Genomic DNA, 26,751 nt, shown 5'->3' with positions numbered 1-26,751 from the left:
AGTAATAATAATCAGTCTGCTCTCATTGATGAAACTCAACCAGACAAAATATTAGAAGACACACCACAACATATAATTGAAGTCAGAAGCACATTGCGGTAAGACATCTCAGGGTACCATGAAGAAAAAAATAAATAAAAAGAGCCACGGGAAAAAATAGCATAATTTGACTTTAAAGGAGTCATTTGGAAAAAATTTATGATGGGAACTTTTAGCAAAAATGAAATTATAGGGGCTGATGACCAGAGTTAAAACAAATAGATCAACACATCAATCTCACAAATAACCTGGTGCTCAAAATGTAAAATCCTCCTGACAGGAGATACTAGGTGTGCAAAACCATTTGTTTCAGCTTTGCTTGATATTTATTTGATCCAGAACTCATCCTGTTGGGCACTGGGATGTGTTAGTAAGACATCATGTGTTAGTAGTTAATAGTTTTTCATTCGGCTGATAAATAGAAAAAGAGTGCTTAACAAGTACCATCAAGTTTTTTGGAAAAGATAAAAGATCTTATATTGTGTTATGTTGAGTTTTGAGTCGACATGTAAAAAGAGTGACAATGATAGAATATATTTAAGAAACAAGCCACTGTTTCAGATAGATTTTGAATTAATTTTACTATACATTTTTAGGCTGTATCTTGAAGGGCTGTCACGACATTAGTGGATGAGTTTATTGTTTTTGCATAAAAATATTTTTGGTAGGTACTGTATACTCCAATACTAGTTTACTGGTAAACCTTACTAAAACTAATGCAGTATAAAATAAATGCCCTGCAGGCTGTTTTTTTATTTCACTGTACTGACTTTTCTTCACCATGTTTTTATTAATCAGGGTGGACACAGTGTGCAAACTACCTTGAAAATGATCACGAAATTGAATCAAAACCTCTCTGAAATAGATGTAACAGAAACAAAACAAATATAATTTTATGAAAAGTTCCAGGATTAATTGCAGCGCTTCTGTATTGGACTGCATTAGTTTTGACCAGGTTAACCTTATAAAAATAAGAGTTGGGTCAATTTACAGTTTACCGAGCTTAAACTGCTTTAATTTATGCAAACTGAATGAAACGGCATTTGTTATTATGTCACATTCTGGCAGTTTTAAAGGCAGCTTACAATTGTGCTGAATACACTCAGATTGCATTAGTAATAAGCAATACAACACTGTCATGTTCGTAAACCCACTAATGGAGCAACTAAACTGGAAACTGCATGTACAGGGTTTCAGGTTTTTCCCATCCCTGCAGAAGAGCCCCGTGTAAAAGTTTTCCATTTTTTGTAAATAACAGTCTGTAAAATGACTAAATGGACAAAGTCAAACATTTGTGAAATTTGTGTGTGTTTGCAGTCGTACCATTCGAGTGTGCACACTCCTCATTGAGCATCCCAGTAAATGTGAAGAGGGCAAATACCAGGAGAGAGAACATGATCGTCAGCACCTCCAGCTCGGTAAATGGAGATGCCATCTAGACCTTGCCGCCACAGCTGTGAACATTTCATCTGTTAAATCTCCTGTGATCCAGGTGACATCCCACTCCCAATACACTGAATTAAAATTAGGATTAAACACTTACCCAGAGTGCGTCACTGGAGCATGTCTATGTTGACCATCACACATCAGCTTCCTGAAACACACACACACACTCCCTCTATCTCTTTGTCAATCACTTGTGAGAGCTGTGAAGAGCGTACTATCACCTCCCCTCTCAAGTTCAAGTGAGATCATATGAACCCTAATTATTAATGGGCCCTGTGCCTGTGAGTGTGGCTGTGTGTTAGTGTTTTCAGCAGCAGAAGCACTCCATGTAAAATGCATGAATGTATTGATTTTAAGATTTCTGATTGTTCACAGGTGGAGCTTTACGTGAATTTAGTGTGAGAAAATGTTCGTGACCACATTTGTACTTTGTGAAACTGAAACTGTCTGCAGAAGATAGAGCTTGAGCAGTTTTGTGGGGTTTTTTTGCTGGAAACCTTGTGATGTGGTACAATAGCTTTTATTTTGCTATAGAACAAATCTCCTATCAATTTTCTTAGCCAACACACCTTCATGTGTATGTGTGTGCGTGGGCATGGAGGAAAGGATGTGGGTACAAACATATCTGGGGCACATGTTTGACAGCTTCTCCTCTTAGCAGTGGTTGATGAAAAGAGGTCCACCACCACTGCTGCTGTTTTCTATGCAAATATTAAACTTACCCTGCTAAATAATCAGAGAATAAAAGTGTAATGGAGTTAAATATTATATCAGCTTCTTGGCTCCTCTGTTGTGAAATTCATTCAACACATGAATGATCAAGCAGAGTTCATCGTCAGATTGTCGGTGGTGGTTATTTGTCAGTGAATCGAGCAGTCTGGAAAAGTGAAACACAACTGGACAGAGTGGAGACAGGGGTCAATATACATTCAGTTCAAACAAAGCACAGGTGAAAATCAATCAAAATAGAAAAAGGAGAATGAAAAAACTGATGGTGTTGAATGTGTTTGTAAATTGGTGAATGTGAGAGTGGGTAATCTAGTAAGTGGTCCAGCGACTAGAAAAGCACTGTGAAACTCCACTTCCCATGTTATGGTCGAATTTTAGGCTAAAAAATGGGCTAATTAGAAATGTCTTACGATTTCGGAATAAACAGATCTATTTAATTATGCTTAATTATGCTTCACTAATGCCACAATAATGTATTTTTTTTAATTATTTAAAATATCTTAATTTGGGAGCTTTTCCATGCAAATACATATATATATTTGATTGATTTTGATTTCATTTACAGTCGTTTTCTGCAACCCCTTGAAGTCTTCATGTCAGTGCCACCCTCTTTAGTGTTAGGATTAGTCATTCAGCTAATTTTACTGAAACCGCGAGCACCAAAGATGATATTATTGGCATAATAAACAAGAAAGATGCAAGAAAGAGATTGGTAGATGTAGAGGACTATTTTTAAAGGAGCTAGAGAAGAACGAAACAGTTGACTACATTTATAATTTTACATTTAAAATTAGTGTACAGAATTATTATATTTTCTTAAGCATTATTTTTTTCTGGCCATGTTGCTTTGTTTTGGTTTGTTTGTTTTACTTTTTTCCCCCCTAAATTTAATTTATTTTCTAGTACTTTTCACAGATTTCTAGCTGGGTCATTTCTTTATCATTGCTCACTTTCTTTCCATGTTTTTGAATAAATAAAACCAGGGTTAAATGAATAATTTTCCATCCATGCTGACCAAGTTTTGTGTGAAAGGAATTAAAGCCTGTTCGACATGGATGCCTGTCCAAAATATAAGCCTGTTGAGTTCATAGATTTAACCAAAAAACAGCCGGGGGTACTGATTGAAGTTTTACGGTAATTTAAGAGAACTACTGTACAGTGAACTGAAGTGGACAGACACTCTCTGTAGTTTGTTTCCCTCTTCACCTCGGTCAGTGATCACTGTAAGTCACTCATTTTCCAGTTATATCAACCATAATCCCCATGACCTGAGATAATTTAAAACAGGATTACTTCCTCACCACTGCCAACACACACACACAGATACTCAATCATTCGCAAAGGACATCGACATGGTTGTAAAGGTTTTTCACTCCGGGCCAGTCAGATGGCTAATGTGCCTTTATTCTTCCAATATCACAGAAGAAACTGAGGCGACTTAACATCTATTAACGCATTGTTTGAACAATCAGTGTGTGTGTGTGTGTGTGTGTGTGTGTGTGTGTGTGTGTGTGTGTGTGTGTGTGTGTGTGTGTGTGTGTGTGTGTGTGTGTGTGACTGCTGTCCATGTGCACAAGTTGTGTAAGCTTATTAGCAGCACCACTGGTCAGAGGAGGAGATTGAGGTTAGTCTAAGCCCTAATCCTCGTGGACCGTATGCTTATTACCCAGCAGGCACGACAAAATCCTGGCTCCGCCCTTCCGAGGAAGACACACACAGACACACACGGATGCACGCACACACGTCGCTACAACACACATTTTCCCTGCCTCCTTGTTTACTGCTGGGGTCAATCTGAACTCTTCCTCGCTCCGTCTCTCTCTCTCAGCAGGAGGGCAGACGAGGGGGAGAAGGAGGAGGAGGAAAAGGAGGAGGAGGTGGTGCGCGCTGTTGAGTAGTTTCCCAGTCGTCATGACGACCTCACACCCCACCATCTCCAGAGCTGTCTTCCTGTTGCCACGGTGACCTGATCCCGTTCCATCTCTGCTCCTCTTGATGATCCGGATTGGACTGATAGAGGAGGGCGATCCGGGAGCACAGTCCCCTTTCCCAGAAAACAGCTTGTGGATGGGACAGCGGATCACACGCAGAATCACGGATCGGAGGACAGGAAGGCGCGGCGTGCTGGGAATGCTGTGGAAGTAACACCGGAGCGTTGCCTGGAAACAGCAGCATGCCAATACAACAGATAACTGTGGTTCCTGCCAGGGAGACTGCCAGCAACGGCAAGAGTGCTGCTCGCTCCAAAGACAAGACTGAGGTGAGTTTCTGACTTTAACTCTCTTCTTGAACCTATGAGGTGCCAGAAAATGCTCAATAGCTCGATTAGGTAAAACTAGTGTAAAGTTGGCCAGATTACACAGATTTAAGATTCCAGATTTGTGTTGTCAGAAAGTGGAAATCAGTGATTGGTCCTTTGATGACTGAGGTTGCATATGAAGGCATGCATGCACGCATGTGTGTGTGTGTGTGTGTGTGTGTGTGTGTGTGTGTGTGTGTGTGTGTGTGTGTGTGTGTGTGTGTGTGTGTGCGCGTCCGTCCGCCTCCAGTTTCAACTGACGGTCACTTCAGCTCACTCACTCAGTCTGTCACTCATACATTACATGTATGCACTCAGCAGCCTTTTATCACTGTTCCCTCACTTGGGGTTTGATGCTTTGTGCTGCTTCTTCTATCGAGCCTAACATCACGTCACATCATAGAACACCATGGAACATCATGGACACACTGGCGTCACGTCACGGCCCGTTACGGCACGTCACGCCACTTCGCTTCACTTTGCTCCCCTTATGTTACATCACATGCGAAAGCCTATAAAGTGTTTTTCTTTAACAGCAGGAAGCATTTGAAGTGGAGAGAGTTTAGGATTTATTTGTGAAGAGAACTGAGGTCATCATGGTCATACATGAACTACAGAGTTGTTTTCTTATGAGAACTTTATCGTTTACAAACTTACAAACTGAGTTAGTTAGGTTAGGTCTTTCTGTTTCACACACACAAACATGAATGTTTTCTCATGCACTCATTAACAGCTTCACCACAAATCTACTTGTTAAGACAGAATCAGGAACTTAAAGAGTCATTGACTTCTGTCATGTAAAATGGTTACACTTCCTCATATTTGGCACAATATTCAAATTTATTTTATTCATTGCCCTACAGTAGACATAAGATCTGACAAAGCCTTAACTGTTCGATTGCTGGCTTTTTGAAAGACAAATTGTAATTTGTGACTTTAACTGAAACTTCCTAAAACTGTCAGTGCCGCTCCAACCTTACAGAATACAGAAGTTTCAATTAAGAGTTTTTTTAGTGTTCAGTCCAATCTAAATTAAGTGAAAGCAATAAATCTGGTGCAAAATTTTGAAATCAAAAATTCTGTTACTAGATCCTTTAAAACTGAACTCTCTTAGTCATCCTGTGAAGGACCTCAAGTGGAACATGTTCTCTTTTTGTCTTTTTTTTCCCAAACTTCAACCTCATTTGGAAAAACAGACATCATGAGAGCACAGGTGGTATTAGTTTCTATACATTAATGTGCACAGATAAAGAGGAACCAGTTTGAGGAGACATTTATATTTAGTGAGTACACCTGCATACATACAGTGAAGGCCTCTCAGTATTAATGTATAGAGAATCCATCATTTTTCAAGGCAGTTGCCTTTAACAAGAGAGTGAACACAATTGTCAGACCTTTCGTCTTGACTGCAGGCTCCATGTCTGTTTTTTTCTTGTGCCTTTATTGGACAGTTAAAAATGAAAATGAACATTAAAATATAAGGAGGTGCAGGGATTATGACTTTCAACAAGGGCCCTCGGCATGAATCCAAAATAGGATGTGGTGTCTACATGGTTCACATTTAGACTGTTAGGCCATGAGGATGCCCACAGACTGAATGTTTAACATGAAAACTTCCTGTGCAGCAGCACCGTTTTTGTTACACCTCTGTCAACAACTGTCCAACCCCCCGAAATAATATTATATATTATTTTGTAGATTTGTAGGGTGAGGATAGGATACTTATAATAATCTTGACATGATTATTATAAGTTTTAATTATTGAAGTTTTAATCAACTTCATGTCAGTCATGTCATGTCAAAGTGTAAATTATAATTTGATTTTAAAGTTTTGAACCATGAAAGCAATAATACACCCATAAATACAAGCTGAAAGCAAATAATGCAGTTTTATTTCAGGAGAAATTTCAGATCTGCAACCTCACTTCTAGATACCACTAAATCCTACACACTGGACCTTTAAATCATTTTAAAATTTTGCCTGGCATCCATTGGTTTCCATTCATATCCATAAAATACAAAAATCACTTCACATACTTTTGAAATTTCTGTAATCCCTCACGGTGACCACCACGTCCGCATTGACTTTTCATAAGGTTAGATTGTTACAATTATACGGTTGAATGGTTATTGACTTTCTTACTGTACAGTGAGGGATGAAACTCATCAGCTGTTGCAACCTACAGAAAAAATAAATTGAAGGTGCTTACTTTCAAACACACTGATGAAGTCCTTTAAATGTCTACTTGAACTATATCTCAAAGCTGTTAGGGTTCTATTGAATATTAAGAAAACATAGCAGTATGTTACTATCAAAAACAGATATCTGTCAGTCCCATCTCTCATACACAGACTCATGTGTACTACATGGATGCATTTTCATATTTTAAATCCTATGGTTTCTACCTTGAAAGGTTTTTTACTGTAGTGATAAAATCTTCGATATAGAATTATAGATGTATGTCTGCCACAGGTAGTGCAATACTGACTGTTTCATTATTTGTATTTTGTTACACAAGGGAGTTTTCTATTTGGTTTGAGATGGGCAAAGTTGTGTTGGTTGAAGGTGATGTCACATTTTTCCCTGGACCAATCAGGACGAGACAACAAAAGTCAGAGTGTGATGACACTTATTGGGCTGTTTGGTTATCTTACCACAGAGACAAACACAGCAACACAGCCCTGATGAAGTAGATTATCTGAGTTTTTGAGTATCAAAAACATATTGATATATTTTTCTTATTTTGCTTATTGAACTATCAAATATTTCATATTATAGAGAAATACTTTAGTGTTCTGTAAAACATGTTGTGGCCAAATATAAACGGTGCAGCTACAGCTTTATGGTTTGGCTGTCTAAATGTGGCTGTAGGTGTTTTTTGAGCTCGAGCCAGAGTACAGAACCAAAATATAGCCCTCAGTCCACGCTACATCGCTTAATCCCCTCTGCAGAAACATGCACATGTCCACACATAGACTCACCAAAGTCTCTGCTGTGCATCAGAGTGTCGGCAGAGGAGCAGAGGCTCAGGTAGGTGACAGTATGATGTTGTCTCTGAGGTAACATTTTCTTATCGCTAAACAGTGGGTTGAAGTTTATACAAGCAGGAACAGCAGGAAGGAGCAGCGTGTTTTACGGTCATCTTGTGTGTAGTTAACTCTTCTTGCAACGTTTGCAGTTCTTTGTTGGGACTTAGGGTCAACAGGCTTTTATTTCAGGATACTTTGGATATTATATGACGTGTTCTTTGCTTGTAGTGATGTGTAAAATCCTTCAATGCATGAAATTGTATGGGTAACTAAGATGTAACCAGTGTACAACTCTAGGTGCATTTTAGGATTTAAAGACTGAAAAGCCAGGAATAGATCACTTGCCTTTTTAAACATTTCTGTACCCTATCTGTGTCTGATGGATGTGAGCCAAAGAGTTGGAAATATGAGTGTGATGATGATGATATGCATGCAACAGCTGTACAGATGCTGCACGCACAGTAGATCTGTTTGAACGGACTTTGTTGGCTTTGTCCCCCCCAAAGGAATACTCTTGTCAGTTGCTCGTGTTCTTACCAAGAGTTAGATGAGAAGATTGACGCTACTTTAACGACTCTGTGTTTAGAAAATTGGTCCCGTTGTGTTTAGCTCAGCCTGAAACAAAGGCTGGAAGCAGAGGGAAACGGCTATCTTAGCTCTGTCAAACATACATTCATTACCAACTCAAATTGTCATATTAACATGTTTTTTAGAAGCCCATGTGTGACAGTTGGCGATTTTTCATGCTTTTGTAGATTTGCACATATCAAAGAGACTCCTTTTAAGTATATGTGACTAGCTTACGAGCTAACAAGCTCTCTAGCTGCTTTCAGTCTTTGTGCTAAGCCATGTTAAACACCAGTAAGACCAGATCTCTCTTCTGAATGCAAAGAGGGAATTGATCCCATCTTATTATGTACTAAAACAGAAATCAAGCGATTGCATTTCTAGAAATTGTTAAATATTGTTTTTAAGTCTTTTTTATGGGGAAAAAGGCGACACATTTTCATTGTTCTTGTAGTCCTGATCGTGTTTGTTTATTGTTTGTTCTATTTTCTGACAGCTTAGCTGTGGATGCAGTGTTTTTACGCAGCCTACACTCAGGGTTTTGACATCAAGAGCTTTGTATGAATGCTGAGTGCACTAAAGTGATAAAGTAGCACAAACATCTGTATCCTCGACAGTGTTCTTTAATTTGGTCCGTGCTCTCATGATGTCCGTTACTCCAAATTAGAATAAAGTTTGGTTAAAAAATAAATAAACTTTGAAACACACAACTGTCTCCACCTGAAAGACTTTAAAGGACTACTCGGGGATTTCAGTTTTCAAGGGTATGGAAACAGCACTCTTGGTTGCATTATTTTGTTTCAGATTTATCGCTTAGACTTAATTTAGGTTGTTGTGAAATGCAAATTCAGAATGTTGAAAAATCTTTGCAACATTTTGCTACACCTTGAGAGCAGACACACACAACCATTGCAAATAAAAGCTATTTATTTTAATTTGATCTTTTTTTAAACTACATTATAGGCATTTGGAGGAGAAATGTGTGTATTACTGTTTCACGAGTCATAATGAATACCAGTTAAACTATGAAAGAGTGCAAACATGTGCCCTGTGCCCAGTACATGTGTCCATGTAACACCCAGAGGAGGCTGCAGAGTGTTTGACTCCACGCAGGACTACTGATTTAAACCTGGTTATCAGCAAATCCCTTGATCAGCTTAGATGATGTAGCCTTGTACTTGTGTCTCTCTTATTTATTTCACTGATTTGCACAGAGTGTGCCCACAACTGTGTCTGTGTGTGGGTTGATAGTTGGTGCAGGCAAGCTCTGTTTTGCTTTTTGTATGTCAAGTATAAAAAAAATATAAAAAGGCCTCCCACATGAGATGTTACAATCGTCAACTTTGAACTTTAAGACGCATGTGGCTTATAACGCTGGCTTATGATGCTGCTACATTATACTGTATATACTAAATGTAAATACCAACACTTGCTCTGACATGAATTACATGTTAGTAGGCATGTATTAGAGACTGAGGGTTTTTTAACACTTGCATCAAGGTCATCCGAGCTGTTATATATTGTCGTTGAATATTATAATACTCAATAATTCCCATTGAAAGATCAAAACAATGACTTCATCCTACAATTATTATCTGTGTGGCCAAAGCCTTGTGTATCTTATTCGTCTGAGCCATAGTCCTCCACTGCATCCAAAGCGAGAATGACTTATTCCATCTCTGTGAGACTAACATGGACTCTGCTGTTTATTTTGAGTCAGTTCCACATTACACCGGCCTGCTGCAGTAATGTTTATTCACAGCTGAAAATAGTCCCCATTCATGTTTGAGCAATATTGGCTGAAAAAGAACAGTTATACAATGTTTCAGTTACTTACTTGGGCTTTTTTGGAAATTTAAGTATCTTTCCCACTTGTGCTTATGTTTTCGGTTTGGTTTGTCTGTTTGTCATCAAGGTTACGGGAAAAAAACAAGCAGTAACCTCTAAGGCCAATGCAGAAGTGCAAAAAAATGCAGTTCCTCTAATGGCCACTTGAGGCCACCTCTAAAACAGAGTAAATTCCCATAGACCCCCATGTTAAAATACCCAACTTTACAGCAGAAGTAAACATGCTTACAGCCTGGTACAAAAAAAAAAACTAAACACTTTTACACTGGTTTCCACTGTACAAGGAGCAAATCTTTTTTTCTTTTTTTTTTACAACCCCTTTCATTTACATTTTATTAAGGCCCAAAGTTACACATATTTAAGGGGTGCGTTTGAGTGACAGGCTCTCCATCGATAGTGTCCTTGATCCACTCTTCGCTTTTTCGACAGCACCAGCCTCTTGTCCAAATATGGTCAAATCTGGCTCCAAAACACCAAGATGGCGACAAACTAAATGCCAAACTTGAGGAAAAGAGTTGACTTGACAGTTCACAAATCAATGGGTGACTTCACAGTAGCTTGGTCTATTACAAATACAGTCATTGGGAAAAACTTATGGCCTGATTTTCGTAAAACTTGGTGAAAGGGTGTAGCATGGGCCAATGAAGAACCCGTTTTATTTTAAAGCAGATCCAAATGATGGGGCAGATACACAAATCATTTTTTCAATATCTTGAGATAGGGCATTTGGCCCTGGCGGGAAAATGCTATACATCTTAAAACTCAGTAGATACTATTAGAGTGATTTTAAATTTCAGTTCACTTGTGAAGGAGTTTCTCTCTCGGTTGCTGCAAGTAGAAAAACTCTCACCCTCCCAGGGTGAGCGCTATGTGCAGAATTCTTAAAAGCAACTCAGTAAACAGTAAATAACTGAATGTCCACACAGAATTTGGAATTTTGAGTTCAAACCTTTTAGTGAATCTTTTCAAGCAAGCAGTGAGCAGTTACAGAGCTCTGGATCAGAAATGCCTCTCCCTAGCTGATAACATCAGCGAGTCAGCCTGCATTCTGACAACCTGTCTTTCCCTGATCCAGTATTTTATACTATTTGCAATGAGGAAATCTGCATGGAGGTGTTGTCTCCCTCTGATTGGATCCCCTCATTATCTGGCTCTTCTCAAGGGCGCGGGGTCTTCTCTGGATTGGTCAACACCGATCATTCTGCTGTACCCCCCATGACACAGCGCCTTATTAGGAGCTGTTTTTCATTCCTGCAAGTCCTGTCAAACACAATCACAGAGACCAGACACCCACACCTTTCTTGTCTCACATGCACATTAAATACTTCCTCTTTTTTTTTCTCTGCATACGGGTGACCTTCACATGACACTCCTAAATGACTAATACAGTAGCATTTCAGTTCTTCTAACGCCAGTTTCAGCACTCTTACTTCGGCATTCTTGCAGTTACATAACAATTCTAGCCTTGCTTGGACAGAGCCTTAAGGGCTCATGTCACATAAAACTTGTTCTCTATCTTACCCTATCCTAGCACTATAATCACACTTTAGCTGGAATGATTGTTCAGTTACAGACATTTAGGTTACATACTTACATACTCCAACACTTGCTACCAAAAAGGTCCAGAAGAGACTTTTTTCCCTGAGAAAAAATAACTCTTTTAATGTTTCTTCTAAGAAGATCTTTTTTTGTGGATTTTTAATTGAATTTGTTTTATTTTTCGTATCATTGCTTGGTTTGGAAGTCTAATCATGTCCAATAAGAAAAGACGTGGAAGTCTTGTCAGCATGGCCGGTGAGATGTCAGGGAGGAGTCAGGCCATGCTCTTGAACATTTATAACAGGCAGGTCCTTAAAATGGCTACTGCTATATTGGACTGTATGGACCATCCACTCCTGGATGAGTTTAAGCTTCAGCCCTCTGGATGTCGTCTCAGGACAGATGACCAAAAGATTTCACGTCTCCATATGACATACCAGTAATCCCGTGCGGTAGCGTGCACCTGTAGTTGCTCAAACTTTAAACAGTAAACAGTTGTTATGGAGCACTCTTTGTAATAGCTTTGGAAATATATCCACACATTAAAAGTAGTTGTGCTTGCAGATAGATTTGCATATCATAGGAGACTGGAGTATTGGGTCTTTTTATTTGTTTTTAAAAATTCTGTTTTTATGTAGAGAAATCAGCAAAAGTACACAGTTTACATCTTGGGTTTACATGGGCAGTTCCCTCTTTTTTTTTTTTACATTGAGCATGCAAAAGAAGAAAGACATAAACAAATGCTGATCATTTTAAAAATTTCCTTCTTGTGAATATACTATCAAAAACATCTCTTTAACTTTCACTCAGTTTTATTCTTCAGCTCATTTTCCACTGCCCACTCACTCCAACACCAGACAGTTGGCAGGTTATCCTGCTTGACCCCATCGCATGTTCAGTGTTCAGAGGAACTGGGACTAATGTTCACACATACCTCGTACAGAATCCCGCACCTTTTCACGGTAAAGACAGCCAAGGCTGGAGGTGTGTGTCCACTGTCTGGGACAAGACGTATTTAATCCCAGAATGCACCTGACTGCCAGTAACATCACCAGTGTGGCTCTGGATGTAAGCCAACCGAGAGTAGAGATGGAGGAAATATAGATGTTAGATGGACAGGAAGAAAGGAGTGTTTCATCTCAGATTTCTTGTTGCAGTCTGGTAGTTTCTAATCACAGCTTTTCTAACAAAGTAAGTGTTAAGTCAACATTTTGTGTTTAAACACCTGCCAAGAGATTTGGTTGAGTTAGTGCCAAAAAACTACCAAACCCCTGCAGAAACCAATCCTCAGCCTCTAACTCTTGAACATACAGCTAAACTAGGTTTGTTTTTTAGTCTTTAGTGTTTTAGTTTTTTATATATGTATATTGTTCCATAAAGTGCAGCCAGGGAAAAAATGTATTTATAGTTATCATACTTACATATTTAAAATGATGTTATACAGTTGTTAGAAATTCTTTAAGCACTTTTTTTCCAGGTCATTTCTTTTTTTCTTTTTTAAAAAATAATGTTTTTATTTATTTTTTTTATTATATGATTTTGCCTCAATGCGACTTAGATTTGTCAAGTATTTACTCCCCTGAATCACCTAACAAAAAGACATTTCTGTCAGGTTATTTTATTCATTAATACTTTCTCAAATAGTTTTCCAGAAAATGTAATCTATTATGATTAAAATTGATAATATAAAAGTTCATGTATTGTGAAAAGGGGCTTGCTTGGTTGTGGGCTGACCTGGCTTGAGAGTGTGTCTGGAAAATAACTTGGAAAAAACATGATTCAGATTCCTGGGAAGATATTTGTTCATTCATGTTGGTTTATCAGTGTCAGTGCTCGGTACCTCCTACACAGAACCGTAACTGAAACTTGCGTAAGAAGCTGCAGACAGTGAATGAGGCCACAGATGTCTGAGGGTTGAGTCAAGGTCTGACAGTTGAGTTCGGACAATCAGCGCTCTAGGAAGTCCTAGAAAAAGTGCTCTTAGTTTGCTTTAAATAGAGACACATTGCAGAGCAGCATCTTGAGCACTTAGAGGAGGACGGCAGCGTAATAGGATTGGCTGGCTTTAGCTCGGGTCAGAATGAAATAACAAGGACACCCAACCACGCATGATTCCTGACGCTGGATTTTAACCAATCAACACACAGCCAGTGGAATGACTCTGAATACTACAGGTCATGTTAAAAGCTGCTTAGTTTAATTATATAATGTTTTTGTTTTTATTGTTGAGTTAAAGCATTAGCCTGTCCAATTGTCTATCTTGAGCTCCTCTAACAACGTAAAACTTCAATGTTTAATGCCCGTCCACATGATCCAAACTGATGGGGAGCAGCATTTAACTTTAACAAGAAAAAGCTCTCTGAATAAACAAAATAAACTTTCAAAATCGATTCTTCACGTATGTTATTTATCCCCAGAACTGTGAACCTTCTGAAGTTTCTCACTCTCACCAAACTAAGACTAGCTTGATTGCATTGTTAAGACATCTCACAACACAAAATAAAGCTACAAGCTTCTTGGTTTGTCTTTAGACTTTTCCAACAATCACCAAATCTGGTCTGGTCGAAAATGACCGAAGGCCCGGGGCTAGTCACAGCAGCCCCACACAGGTCATTTGTTCACATTGGATGTTTCTAGACATCTATGTTTATACATTCTACATGGCACTTTTTTTGTTATGCACTTAAAGACTGTAATGACGCCTTGCTGACAGCCAATCACTCAATGCGTAACTTTAGGCTGGAATAAAATGTAAACATATGAGTTATATGGTACTAGTATTGTCACTCTAGCTTCAAAACTCAGCATGGTGTGTTGGCCAGTGATTAACACGATTGGAAAAAAATTAACTTGTTAATTAGGGACCTTGACTGCATTGTGATTAACTTGTTTGAAACTACAATTTTGCCTGTATCTTACACATTCTACCTTTTGGGAGTGGACCCACTTATTTTAAGGGAGCTTTGTAGAGAACATACAATTGGAAATCTCGTTGAAAATGTTAACAGTGACTTGTACGATTTCTGATGTGGAAGTCTTTTAGCTAAATGAAACTGGCAGCAGGTTAGAGCTGAAAGAATCAGTAAAAAGTTGAAATCCAAGAATGTTGATAACCGATCAACTGATTTTTACCTTTTTTTTGTTCTTTTTTGGTTTTTTTTGGGAAATGTTTTCTGGTTTAAAGCTCCTCAGATGTGAAGATTTTCTGACTTTGTGTTTTATAATATTTTAATCAGATATTTTACACAACAGGACATTTGAAGACATCAGCTTCCAGAACTTGCCATTGAAAAATAAATTATTAATCAGTTTGCCAGTGTACTAATCTGCGCATTTTTTCATGATGACAATAATCTACAGCAGATCATACTGAAGTGTTATGGTGAGATGAATGAGCCCTCAGCTCCTGTGCTCTATGTGAGTGCAGTGAAATATTGTTTTAATATGTTACTAATATTATACCCAGTGTTTTGTGCCAGACAAATCACTGGTTTAAACACCCCAGGCTGCACTGCCACGTGCCAATAAAGCATCACATACTTCTCTGTGGTCTCCAATGATTTTCCGTCTCTCCTTCTCCCTGCAGGGGAGGAAGGCCCCCGGGCGCTCAGGGAGTCGATCGAGCAACATCTCCAAGGTAACGGCTGAATATGAGAGTGCGTAATAAAGGGCTGATATTAGGGTCACAACTCACAGTGTTTGATACCATTGTTTACTCCAATCTGATCTGTGTGAATGTGCAAATGCTGAAGTGATATCAATACACAAACTGTTTCACAAGTCATGACACACTAAATGATGCTTTAAGCTCCCCTAATTGATTTTTTTTAAATGAACTATGAACAAAATGACAGTGTGTGGTTGCACATAGTAATAAACCCTCTGAGAATCATCACCTGAGCCTTTTTAGTTTCTTTTAGCAAATTGTTTTGCAAAAAAGATAAACCAAAGAAAAAAAAATAAATCAGGACAAAGTTAACCACTAGCTTAAGAAAAAGGTCTCTAACTTCCAGAATCTAAAGATTCAGATACATTTCTCAGAAGGTGGTGGAAGCCAAACCAGAGCCAAAAAGAGAGCGAAGCGTGAACAGAATTAATCAAAGTGCTGGTGTCTCTTCTCTCGACTGGATGTTAATATGTTAGCAATACTCAATAAGGCTGTAATTATGGCTGCACAATATGCAAAAAAAAGCAGATAATGATTATTTTGACAGATATCGCAAATGCAATATGAGACACAGTTTTCATTAAAATGTTTTTTTTTTTGCATTATATTTTCACTAAAAATAAAAAAATTATGATGATTTGATTTTTGCTGGGGTCTGTACCAAACAAGCATGTTCCCTTACATCTGGAATTGTGATTTGTAGGCTGGAGCATCTCTGTAGCACCATAACTCTTCATTTATAATCAATTTTACTCCTGCGATAGGATGCCATATTGAAATCTTGGTAATATTTAGATCAACTGTGCAGCCCTAGCTATAATAAGTTAGTATGTTTTTCAGGTTATTTGGGGTAATTGTGCCCCCTAACACAGTGTATTTTTTTTATCATCAATATAAATCTTGATTTCATCATGTGGTCATTAGAAAGTGAGTTGAGATTTTTTGATAAACTAGTGATAGCTGATTGATGTTATTTGTTGTTCTTGCGAAACAGCATGAAGGCTAATTTGATTCTGTTCTTCAGGCCAGCAACTCCACCACAGGATTAACCACAGCCTCAAGAACATCAATTACCCCGTCTTCTCAGGACATATGCAGGTGAGTCAGCTGCTGAGCAGAAATACAGTCTGCTGCGCAGAAAGTAAAAGACAGATGTTATCCTGACACATCTTAGAGCAGATACAGCTCTCTCTGTGATATTAACATGCACAGTTTAAATCTTCTTCTCCACTGAGTGGGAGACCGAATTAGTATGGTCTGCTGCACCCAGAGGGCATTCACAAAATTGAAATGGTCCGATGATGCTCCCGTAGCGCAATCAATGGGAGGAAGCTGGCTGATTGCAGAAATGTGATCCCTCAGATTATTATATCTGCTGGTGGTCATTGTCGCTGACAGGCTCAATCGTGTTGTTTCAAGGCTGAAAGGACGCTGTGTTTACAGCAGTGTGGAAACACGTGATGGACGTGAGTGCTTGGACCTCTGTTTTTCACATACCATGCTCAAATCATTCATATTCATCATTACCAAGTCTGATAATCTGACAAAATTGACATTTCATTTTGTTGCTGTTGTTACTCATTCATACATATTATGAGTTGCTATTTAGCGTTAACCACCGCAAACTACGTACATGGCCCACCAACTTCATTTCCAGTCAGCATGAAAGCTGGTGGGAGTTTAAGGGAACACACACACACATATATATATATATATATATATATATATATATATATATATATATATATATACACATATTTACTTTTTTTCCACCATGATTGGAAAAAATATGCTGAATTTAGACTGATTGTTTCTATAAGTTGACTTACTATAGAGCTGCACATCATCCACAGTTGGTTATTTTTCTGACTTATAGGAATATGACATCACCAGTCTTACCAACAAATATCTGATGAGCTCTGGTATTTGAATAAAATGAGAAACAGTCCTCAAACTCACCCAATTGAATCACTTCGAATTAAATAATTGAATCATCATTGAAAAGATTTGAGAAGTGAGCAGAGATCCAGAAGCTGCGATCAGGCTGGATATTATCCAGATATCAGTCAGCTGTGGACGATGCTGGTCAATCTCACTGGGGATTAATTCTCCAGAAATAAAACAAAAAAGTATCTCCTCATTTCAAGGTTATCTAGCAATGCAGATTTTCAGACATACAGTATTTTTTAAGTTACTTGCTATCTAGACTATTATGCCAATGTTTTGAGTTTTCTGTTCCTGAGATTTTTGCTTTCACTCAGTGACAGTGGAGCTGAATGAAGTTTGGTTTATGGTGCTCAAAACACTGACACATAAACACTAATATCCAGTATATTTAAGAGATCTGTCTGTGAACTAATTTTTTTGAAGAAAATATTTGACAGTGAATGAACAGATTCTATGAAATACAGAGGAAATCTAAATCCACTTGTGTTTTGGGTGAAAGCAAAAATTGCAGAAACAGGTATCTCAAAGTATGAAAACACTGGCATATAAAGTGGCTAAATAGTATGCGACTTATAAAATGCCATTTGACTTTTGTATTAGGGTGAACTAAGCATTTCAGCCCATTTGTTCAGTTAAAGTATGTAGTGCAGTGTAATATAATATAAAAACTATGTTTTCTTTAGTGAATAATCACCTTAAAATAAGAATAGTTTGGTTATTAGTTACCTTAGAATGAGCATTTTATATCTACACAGGGAGCTGATCCTTATCCACGGAGATCACCATATTGCACAGCAATGTTTCTACAGTAGCCCAGAACAGTCAAATCAAATAACTGGCAATAGATAATGTTATCCCTGTTTTCATGTCAGACACCATGGTTAGCAACCCCTCTGTGAAGGGCAGTGTCAGAAAAACACTGATTTTTGTAATGTGGCACCACTTTGTGCAGTGTGTTTATGGCGTGTAAAAGGACAAACTGTTTGTTTTGGAGAGGAATCTTAAAAGGTGAGCACACATTAGCAGGTGCCAGGCCAGCGGCCCAGTGGGACAAGCTGAAAAGTGTCAGGGAAACTCTGATTTGTAACGTGCAACTGCGTTATTCAGTGTTTTTAGCAGTTTTAGTCTATTGGTCTGCTTGTTTAGGAGAGGAGGAGACTCTGCAGATACATCTGCTCCTGGTAAAATCCTGAACAATGATCACTGAAGGGATTCTAACTGGGAGAAGTTTTTAGCTGATTGTATTCTGCAGTCCTCACCACTAGATGCTACTAAATCCCCCTGAATCCTACACACTGCTCCTTTAATGTCATCACATTCATGTCTGTCCATTTTGTTTCACTTTATTTTTACACATCTCCATCTCTCTGTTTGCATGTGTGTGTGTGTGTGTGTGTGTGTGTGTGTGTGTGTGTGTGTGTGTGTGTGTGTGTGTGTGTGTGTGTGTGTGTGTGTGTGTGTTCTAGCCAGCTGACCCCTTTAGAGGAGGATGTTTCAGAATCACACAAAGACAATGAGCACACACACACCTCTGTGATGACCGTCACCAGCACAACTCTGGGCTCCTCAGCTCAGGCGCAGAAGAAGCAGGTGAAGCGCCGCCACCGGCGCAAGAGGAGCAGCTGCACGGGCTACGACTGCGTGGAAACCAACGGCAAACAGGAGCAGACCGACCGCAGCGAGCTCAGCTCTGACCGCAGCGAGCACGGGGAGAAGAGGGAGCGGTCTTCCAAGAACCGAAGAGAGCTCCCACCTCGCCTCCGCTGCACAGGGCTCCCCCAGTCAGACTCTACCTCTGAGGATGAGGCGTGGCGTGAGGCCCGCAGCTGGAGCAAGGAGAAAGCCCGAAGAGTGCGCCGGCGCAGCGGGAGCAGCCGAGAGAGGGATGGAGGAAACGGGGGTAAAGGAGGAGAAGACAAAGCACAGATCATGGAGCTGCAGTCGGTGGGCTCGGATGAAGGGAAGGAGAACCAGCCTCTGGTGGAGGACAGCGGAGGCCTTAAGAAGCGCCACAGCAGCAGGGCCTCAACGAAAAGAGACGGCAGCGTTTCACAGAGAGAAGGCTCACACAGCAGAGACAAGGAGAAGAGCTACAAGTCAGGGGACAGCTCCTCATTGGCAGAAGACGGTGAAGAGCTCATCACCAAGAAATACCAGGAAAAGGGGTCAGGGGGTGGGGACATGTCAGTGCCCACACCACAGAAACACTGTGGTATGAATGGAGGCACGACACGGCAGATCTCTGATGACTCAGAGATGGAAGTCTGCAGGTTAGTGGGTATCAGTTAGCCTCACAAGAGTGTGGGTGTTGGCACTTACGATCTATATCAGGTTCATTTTTGACTTTATGATCTTTATGAAGGGAAATTTTCTCAAACAAATACCCTCCAAAAAACAAAGAAAGTCGAAGAGCAGGGTTCCCCCAATAGGCGTCCCACGGGCCACATCCAGCCCGCGAGAGCCAAACATCTGGCCCGCACCGCTGCACCGACCGACTGGCATTAATGCAGTATGCACACAACTCACCCTTTCGGCGAGGTTCGTGCCCGCGCACACACGCACACACACAAACAAACACACATGCTCAGGCTCACGTACAAAGCTACCGCTGCTCTGTTATTTTGACCTCACCGCACACCGTACACTTTCATTACACAGAGAGCGGGTATTCAACAATAACAAACTGCACGTATCATGCGCATCTGTCATTCAGCAGCAAGCAGCCTGCCAAAAGTAAGTCCCACTTACTGAGATATGACAAAAATAACATATGGCCTGTAGTAAAAAGCGAAAAGTGGACCAAGAAAATCGCCAGTTCAAAGCTGAATGGACTGATAATTTTTGCTTCATTTTGCCTGATCATGTAAATGCCAAGCCGACGTGCCTCATATGCATGCAGACTGTGGCTGTCTGCAAAGCAGAAAATATGAAACGGCACTTTAACACGATGCATTCTGCAAGTTTTACCTCCAACTACCTAGCCAATTCAGACCAACGCAAACAAAAAATTGCGAACATGATGGCCTCATACAAGCACTCCATTTCAACCATGGTAAAATCAGCCTCTGCACAGGAGAACGCCACAGCTGCATCCCTGCAAGTGACATGGAATTTAGCAAAAGCTAAAAAACCATTTGTTGATGCCGAGTTAATCAAAAAGTGTGCAATAGACATGGTTGGAGAGGTTTTAAATAATGATGAAAAAAACATGATGATAAAATGATGATAAAAACTGTTGCATCCACATTGTATTAATATTGTAATTAAATAACAACAATAATAACGATAGCGGCAGCAACACGACTTATCTGTATAAATGAAATTTTCTTAGCAAAGTGGGGAAAAAAACTGGACCTGGCCCTTAGCTTGGAATATTTCACATACTTTGGCCCTTGGGGAAAATTAATTGGGGAACCCTGTCATAGAGGTTGTGTTTTATTTCTCATTCGTAAAGATACAGTTCAACTTTTATTAAAGAAATAACTAATAAATCGTATGTGCTGAAGCTGACACAATATCCTGACAGTAGTACAGGAGACAGATATTCTGTAAAAAAAAACCCAAAACAAACAAACAAAAAAAAACAGGTTCCTCTTAGTGCTTCTCTTAATACTGAATGGCATTTGCAAGAATCCACCAAGTCTGAACAAAAAGACAAAAAGACTCCTCCTCAGGAGTCTGCACTTTATGTGCAGTCTTTTCCTTTTTTTTGTACATAGCTTTTCATGTCTATGCATATGTGGATACTGAGCATGTACATCTGAACTGGTGTGTGTGTGAGTGTGTGTGCACTTTTTACCTTTCACTATTATTTTAGTCTTTTATTCTTATTTTATTGAACTCTGCTCGGGTAGTAAAACTAAATTTCATTGTATATACCTGTACAATGACAATAAAGATATTCTGATTCTGAGTTTCTAACGCAGTGTACACTGCAAAGACGTAAACAGATGAAGACCACTGAACGTGAAAACAAGCTTTTGCGGCGCTGGTTTTCTTCTGTTTACTTGTCATGTATGCTGCTATTGTCAGTGCAGCGTGTGCACGAGCAGTGATTGACAGCCTGGTTAGAGACTCCTCAGCTCTGCTTGGTTGTTTTCATTTAGGTGTAGTGGATTCTTACAAATGCCATAAAAAGCACTATGAGGAGGCAGAGGAACATGATTTTTTCACAGAATATCTGTCTCATGTACTACTGTCAGGATATAGTGACAGATTCAGTAAATATGACAAAATGTAATTTTTTTTATACAAGTATGTGTTTAATGTATATTTTTTTTCTGTGTGTGTGTGTGTGTGTGTAGGATCTGCCACTGTGAGGGGGATGACGAGTGCCCGTTGATCATGCCTTGTCGCTGCACAGGGAGCCTGAGTTTTGTCCACCAGGCCTGTCTCAACCAGTGGATCAAATCCTCAGACACTCGCTGCTGTGAACTCTGCAAGTTTGACTTCGTCATGGAGACGAAGCTCAAACCTTTACGCAAGGTAGGCGCGCACACTCATAAATGTCATTCACACAGCTTCAAACTGGGATCTATTTTCAGGCTGTAATATCAAACACCATTTCTCTCCCTTCAACCAACGTTGCCTCTCTTCCTCTCTCCCTCCCCACCCCTCCGTCCTCCAGTGGGAGAGGCTACACATGTCGAAGGGCGAGAGAAGAAAGATCTTCTGCTCAGTGTTGTTTCACCTGATAGCAATAGTGTGTATGTTGTGGTCAGTCTACGTTCTGTTCAAGAGAACAGCGGAAGAGATCAGACTTGGGAAGAATGGTGAGTACTTTCCCTCGCTCCCTCGCTCACACCAGAGACACACAGAGTGGAAGGGTTACAATCCACAGCAAACTAAAGGTACCATGGGAGTTTATTGATTGCAAAACAGAATTTCTTACCTTTTGTGAGTAAGGTCTAACAAATATTTCTAACCTCAACAAACGTGCATACCTTAAATTTTCTAAAAGTGCATTTTTTACATCAGCGTGCAGTTTTCCTGTCTTTTCAATCGGTTTTATTGCGACGTGGTCATAAAAAATGTGCGGTGAAATGCAGGGTGGCATACTCTTGAGGCTAAAAAGGCCAGTGCGCAATAAAGAATCAGACTGAAAATGCACATTTTGCCAGCCTTATACCAAACAACTTTTTTTCCCAAATATAAATGTTAATTGATTTTTCAAGTATAGAAATAAAAAAAAACATAGATAAAAACAGAAAGCCAACAGGCAAAGCACCTTATATGTAATAGTAGCCACAGTCAAGGTGATTAGTACAATGTGTTGTTAAAAAAATATATTAAAAAAATGTTATGTATACAGAAAAGCAGGAATATACACAACAAGGTGCGTTATTTAAAAATATTATTACACAAGTCTTTGCCCAGAAAGAATTTCAATACAGGGTCCCAAATCATATCAAATTGTTTTAGATAAGGTTAATGTTTTATTGTGCGCTGTCCCTGTCTAAATAAAATTACATTACATTACAAATAAAACACCTTTTTCTTCATTATAGAATCGCAGTCTCTCCATATGTAATGTGTTTGCCATTTCATTTACACCAAACAACCTTTGAAGCAATGTCCAGGTCACAGACACATTTTTAATGTCAGAATAAAATCATCAGTTTTACCCCGTCGTTGTGCGCTCCAGTGATCTGGATCGTTTGCAGTAAAGCGGTTTTAATTCTCAGCCTGAGCTGCCTTAAGTCAGTCTTGTCGTGTTTTATATTACCATAAGTCCATAGTCTTGACTCAAATACTGAAGTTCAATGGTGTGAACTGTGATTTGTCAACGACCAAAAACTGCAGCAAACAGGCAGCATGAAACTGTGTACACGGTAAACATGGAGAAAACTCTGAGGAGGCACAAGAACAAGTCTCAGTTCTCTTGTACTGTGTTAAAGGAGGAAAAACTGGTGGAGTTGTGGAGTGAACAAAAATCGGTGTTCAGTTCAGCGTGTATCTGCTCCACCAACCAGTACTTGTTTTACAAATGTTAATTTTTTTAGACCTCTCTTTCCCACAGTCTCCTCCTACTAAAATAACACAGTGAACCAACCGAGGCTGGTAGTAAACTGAGGCAAAAAATCCAAAATATAAAGTTTGTTCACAATTGCAGCTTATTTTTGTGGATTATACTGATAGAATACTGTCAACACATGACGCCTTTTATCGTAATGTGTTTTTGATGAAACAGAAGGAATTGTTAATACGTCGTATTCTCAAAGGGAGTCTGGCAAAAAAATGAAAAAAATGAAAAGATATTCAAATGCTACAGGTTCATACGGCTGTGCAGTTTTTCCATTATATAGAAATGTAAAATGTGCATATGTCACAGTTGTGTGACACACGATACGAGAAAGTGTCAAAAAAAATTGCAAAAATTAGTACCACATCACATCCGCACATCATGCAGGTAAAACACTGAATACAAACAATACAGGACCATTAAAATACTGCACTGTTGCGCCCGTAGTCGCAAAAAAACTCTACGGGTACCCTCAGCTTTTTCACCCGCTGACCTTTACACCTGTCTGACTCTGGTGATGCGATTCTGAAGATATATATTCTGTGTGGCTACTTATTATGTTTGTGTTTTCTGTCGTGTAGAGTATGCGTGCGTATTGTTCTGTATAACTCTCCCAGTTTATAAACTTGCTGTGATGGTCATCCCCCCCGTGTCCCTCTGCACATTAGAGGTAAAGCTCTGGAGCGAAGACACTTGTTTTAGACATCTTCAGTGAGTCAAAGTAACATGGAGTTCTGTCCCTGTAACATACTGATGCATTCAAAGACTTCAATTACACAGTTTTATCTCAAAATGACCGGAAGGTTGTGTTGAAATGAGGCAACAAAGTGCATTAGCTTTGAAATGACGTTTCTGCTACATCATTAAAAAGACACATTTGTTTGATTTGCTTGTTTAAGAACATGTTGGGACATGCAACTCATAAAAAAATAAATAACTGAATTCAGATTTTTAGTTAAGATGCATGTTTAGACTCATTAAAAGGTAGATAAAAACAAAATTGCTATTCCCTTCCTGTTTTGGTTGACGCACCTCCTTTTGCCATAAATCAAGCCTTCATTTTCCTGGGAGATCGTACCCGGTATCAAACAGAATTGCACAGTGAAAGAGAGGCTCATAGGGAGCCGCTGTAAACGCTGGTGGTGTCAATATTTTGGCGTCATTATGTCGTGGAGTCAAAAGTAACTTCATATCAAAAGTTAAAGTTGCTGTATGTAAATCTGGAGAAAGACAGTTGATTGTTGAGTGTCACTGTCAAATGAGACTTTCATAAAGCACTTTTAAAACAAAAAAACTTTCCACTTTCATGAGCAGAGACGTGCAAAACACCAGTGTGTTCTTTTAAAAGATATGATGATCATGTTTATCTTCTCTGATACTTGTTTTTCAGCATAAGAGAACAGACTGGGTCCCGCACTTAATTTTGAACCATTCAGAGCATTTAAACAAAAAAAAAAAAAACATTGGTTCAGAGTTCAAAAGTATGATTCTCAGCTTGAAACAAAAAGTATCAGTTTTTCCTTGACCTGAAACTTGACCGTGATGACATTAGTGGGCGTGTCATATTGTGGTTGGAAAGAGAGGATGACGAAGTCAACAAGTGAAGTGAGAAATTGTCAGTCAAAAAAAGAGTACGCTGCGGTCTAACAAACTGTTGAGTCATGCTTGTTTTTGGATAAAAACAAATACATGTAATAACAGAACCAAAGTTCGCATACATATAATCTGCGATTCTGCTGCTACCGTTTACTTCTCTTGTGAATTGTGCAACGACCCTTAATGATGAATCCTTTATCACAATGGCTCTGCGCCAAACCGGCACCAAGGAGCCTGTAGGGAACCGTTTTAAGAACCAGAGCTAATTTGGTGGAAAAGAGATATAAGTGAGCATGTGGCCCAGTGTTTGACACTTTGACAGGTCACTTTATCATTGATAATGTTCTTTGCAGACAAAAAACAGGCATCGGCAGCCAAATGAACACATTAGCTTCAATCACATTTGACCTGGTCACAGTTTATCTCATTGTTTTCAGTGAAATAGACCCCTCAGTGCTTTTGTGGTCATCGTTGTGTTTGTTGATGGTGTTGTGTGTTGTGCTGTGTTTACAGTGTATTATCACTCTGTAGGATTTGAGGTTAGAGGCAGAAATCATAGATGCAGTATGTTAAAAACACTTCATATATATATATTAATAGACATTAATATATATTCATTGTAATAAAAAAATCATAGCATAGAACACTTTAACTCAGAGTCAAAAGAAATATGAGAAATTAAATTCACTCTTGATTGCAGACGATTTATGGAGAGTTTCTCTTCTGAAGTACTATACGCCAGAGGGTAAGCACAGCTCTGCACACACCGCCATCATGATCCATCAGGCGTCCTGCAGGCTGACCGACATGTGCTCTGCGTCTTTGTCTTTGTGTTTGTGTGTGTGTCCTCAGGTGTGCTGGAGTGGCCCTTCTGGACCAAACTGATTGTGGTGGCCATCGGCTTCACGGGCGGTCTCATCTTCATGTACATCCAGTGTAAAGTCTACCTGCAGCTGTGGCGCCGCCTCAAGGCTTTCAACCGCATCATCACTGTGCAGAACTGCCCGGAGAAAGACCTGCACCACCCTCAGGCTCGGCCCAGCGCCCTGACCAACGGCAGACACGAGACCGTGGAGGTTCCCGTCGGCCCGGCCCCCGTCCCGGCTCCAGAAGCACAGATGGACTCGGACATGTCGGTGGAGGCTGCGGTGGCTCCAGCTCAAAACCCCGTCTGACTGATTCTCTCCTGTAGAGAAAGAGTCTCGAATCACACCCTGCTCATCCAGTAGCTGGTGTGAGCACCGTGTGACGTAGACTCGTACAGTGTTTTAGTGTTGTTCGTCTCGGCTCCTGTGACTGCTGACACAAAAGGCGGATTTAAAGTCCTTCTGTGATGGAGGAAAACTGACAGGCTGAAGGGCTGAAGATGATGTGAACGTGCAAAGAAACGCAGAATGTGGCAGGCCAGAAGAGAGGAGAAGAGAGGTGAGGAGATGAAAAGGAAAATAAAGCCATCATCAAGAAAGTTTGTAAAAACTGTAGTTATGTGATATATCGACAATTTTGTTCCTGTATGCACTTTCTCAAACTGCACTGACATGAGTCAAAGGTGTGAACACCCTGATAATGCTATTAAAGGTCTCAGTATGCTTCAAACAAACCTCAGATGACACGTTTTAAGGCAAAAATGTTTATATTTGTTTCCAAACAGCCAGAGGTCATCTGCCACAGAGAGGAGCCACGTGAGAGGTATTGTACTTTACGTTTGTACACTTCCGTCTCTCCTCAAAGGGATTCATGGTGTTGCACTCGGTGGTGGTGGTCCATGTAAACACTGATCAAAGTGGTTGTACAAAGAAGTATCGGTGCACAAAGGGCAGATATTGTGCTCACACGGACACAGACAGTGAGCACGTACGTGGTTCTGTTGTAACTACAATTGTTCTCTGCATTTATTTATAAGAACATGTCCACTAGTTTGTTGGTGAGGTTATAAATTTCAGACTCTAAGTTAAAATTCTTGGACGTGGTCGGGGATTTCAGCTACTGATAAATGATTCTGTAAACCCTCTCAAGGTTACG

General features: G+C 39.7%; 1 protein-coding gene across 2 annotated transcripts; it reads left to right on the top strand.

Moving 5' to 3' along the window:
• Nucleotides 1–1,448: 1,448 nt before the first annotated feature.
• On the top strand, nucleotides 1,449–26,751 carry march1 (membrane-associated ring finger (C3HC4) 1). 2 transcript variants are annotated; one of them, XM_042484783.1, is made up of 8 exons: nucleotides 1,449–1,531; nucleotides 4,046–4,474; nucleotides 15,084–15,134; nucleotides 16,189–16,262; nucleotides 18,572–19,381; nucleotides 21,416–21,596; nucleotides 21,739–21,883; nucleotides 25,582–26,751. In XM_042484783.1, the coding sequence occupies exons 2-8, from the start codon at nucleotides 4,388–4,390 to the stop codon at nucleotides 25,902–25,904; spliced, it is 1,671 nt and encodes a 556-aa protein (XP_042340717.1). In that variant the 5' UTR covers nucleotides 1,449–1,531; nucleotides 4,046–4,387; the 3' UTR covers nucleotides 25,905–26,751. The 2 variants fall into 2 exon arrangements, with proteins under 2 accessions (XP_042340717.1, XP_042340719.1); XM_042484785.1 differs by lacking the exons at nucleotides 1,449–1,531; nucleotides 4,046–4,474 and adding an exon at nucleotides 7,469–7,544.

The sequence above is a fragment of the Plectropomus leopardus genome, chromosome 4 (assembly GCF_008729295.1).
Source record: "Plectropomus leopardus isolate mb chromosome 4, YSFRI_Pleo_2.0, whole genome shotgun sequence".
In the NCBI taxonomy this organism is placed as follows: Eukaryota; Metazoa; Chordata; class Actinopteri; order Perciformes; family Serranidae; genus Plectropomus; species Plectropomus leopardus.
The sequence above is the reverse complement of the archived record's forward strand: the minus strand, read 5'-3'. Positions and strand labels throughout refer to the sequence as shown.

Excerpts from the sequence above, each read along its gene's own strand:
- march1 (XM_042484783.1), top strand. The coding sequence starts at position 4,388 with ATGCCAATACAACAGATAACTGTGGTTCCTGCCAGGGAGACTGCCAGC. Across the intron at positions 21,597-21,738 it reads AGCTCAAACCTTTACGCAAG|TGGGAGAGGCTACACATGTC; the intron begins GTAGGCGCGCAC and ends TCCGTCCTCCAG. Across the intron at positions 21,884-25,581 it reads GATCAGACTTGGGAAGAATG|GTGTGCTGGAGTGGCCCTTC; the intron begins GTGAGTACTTTC and ends GTGTGTCCTCAG.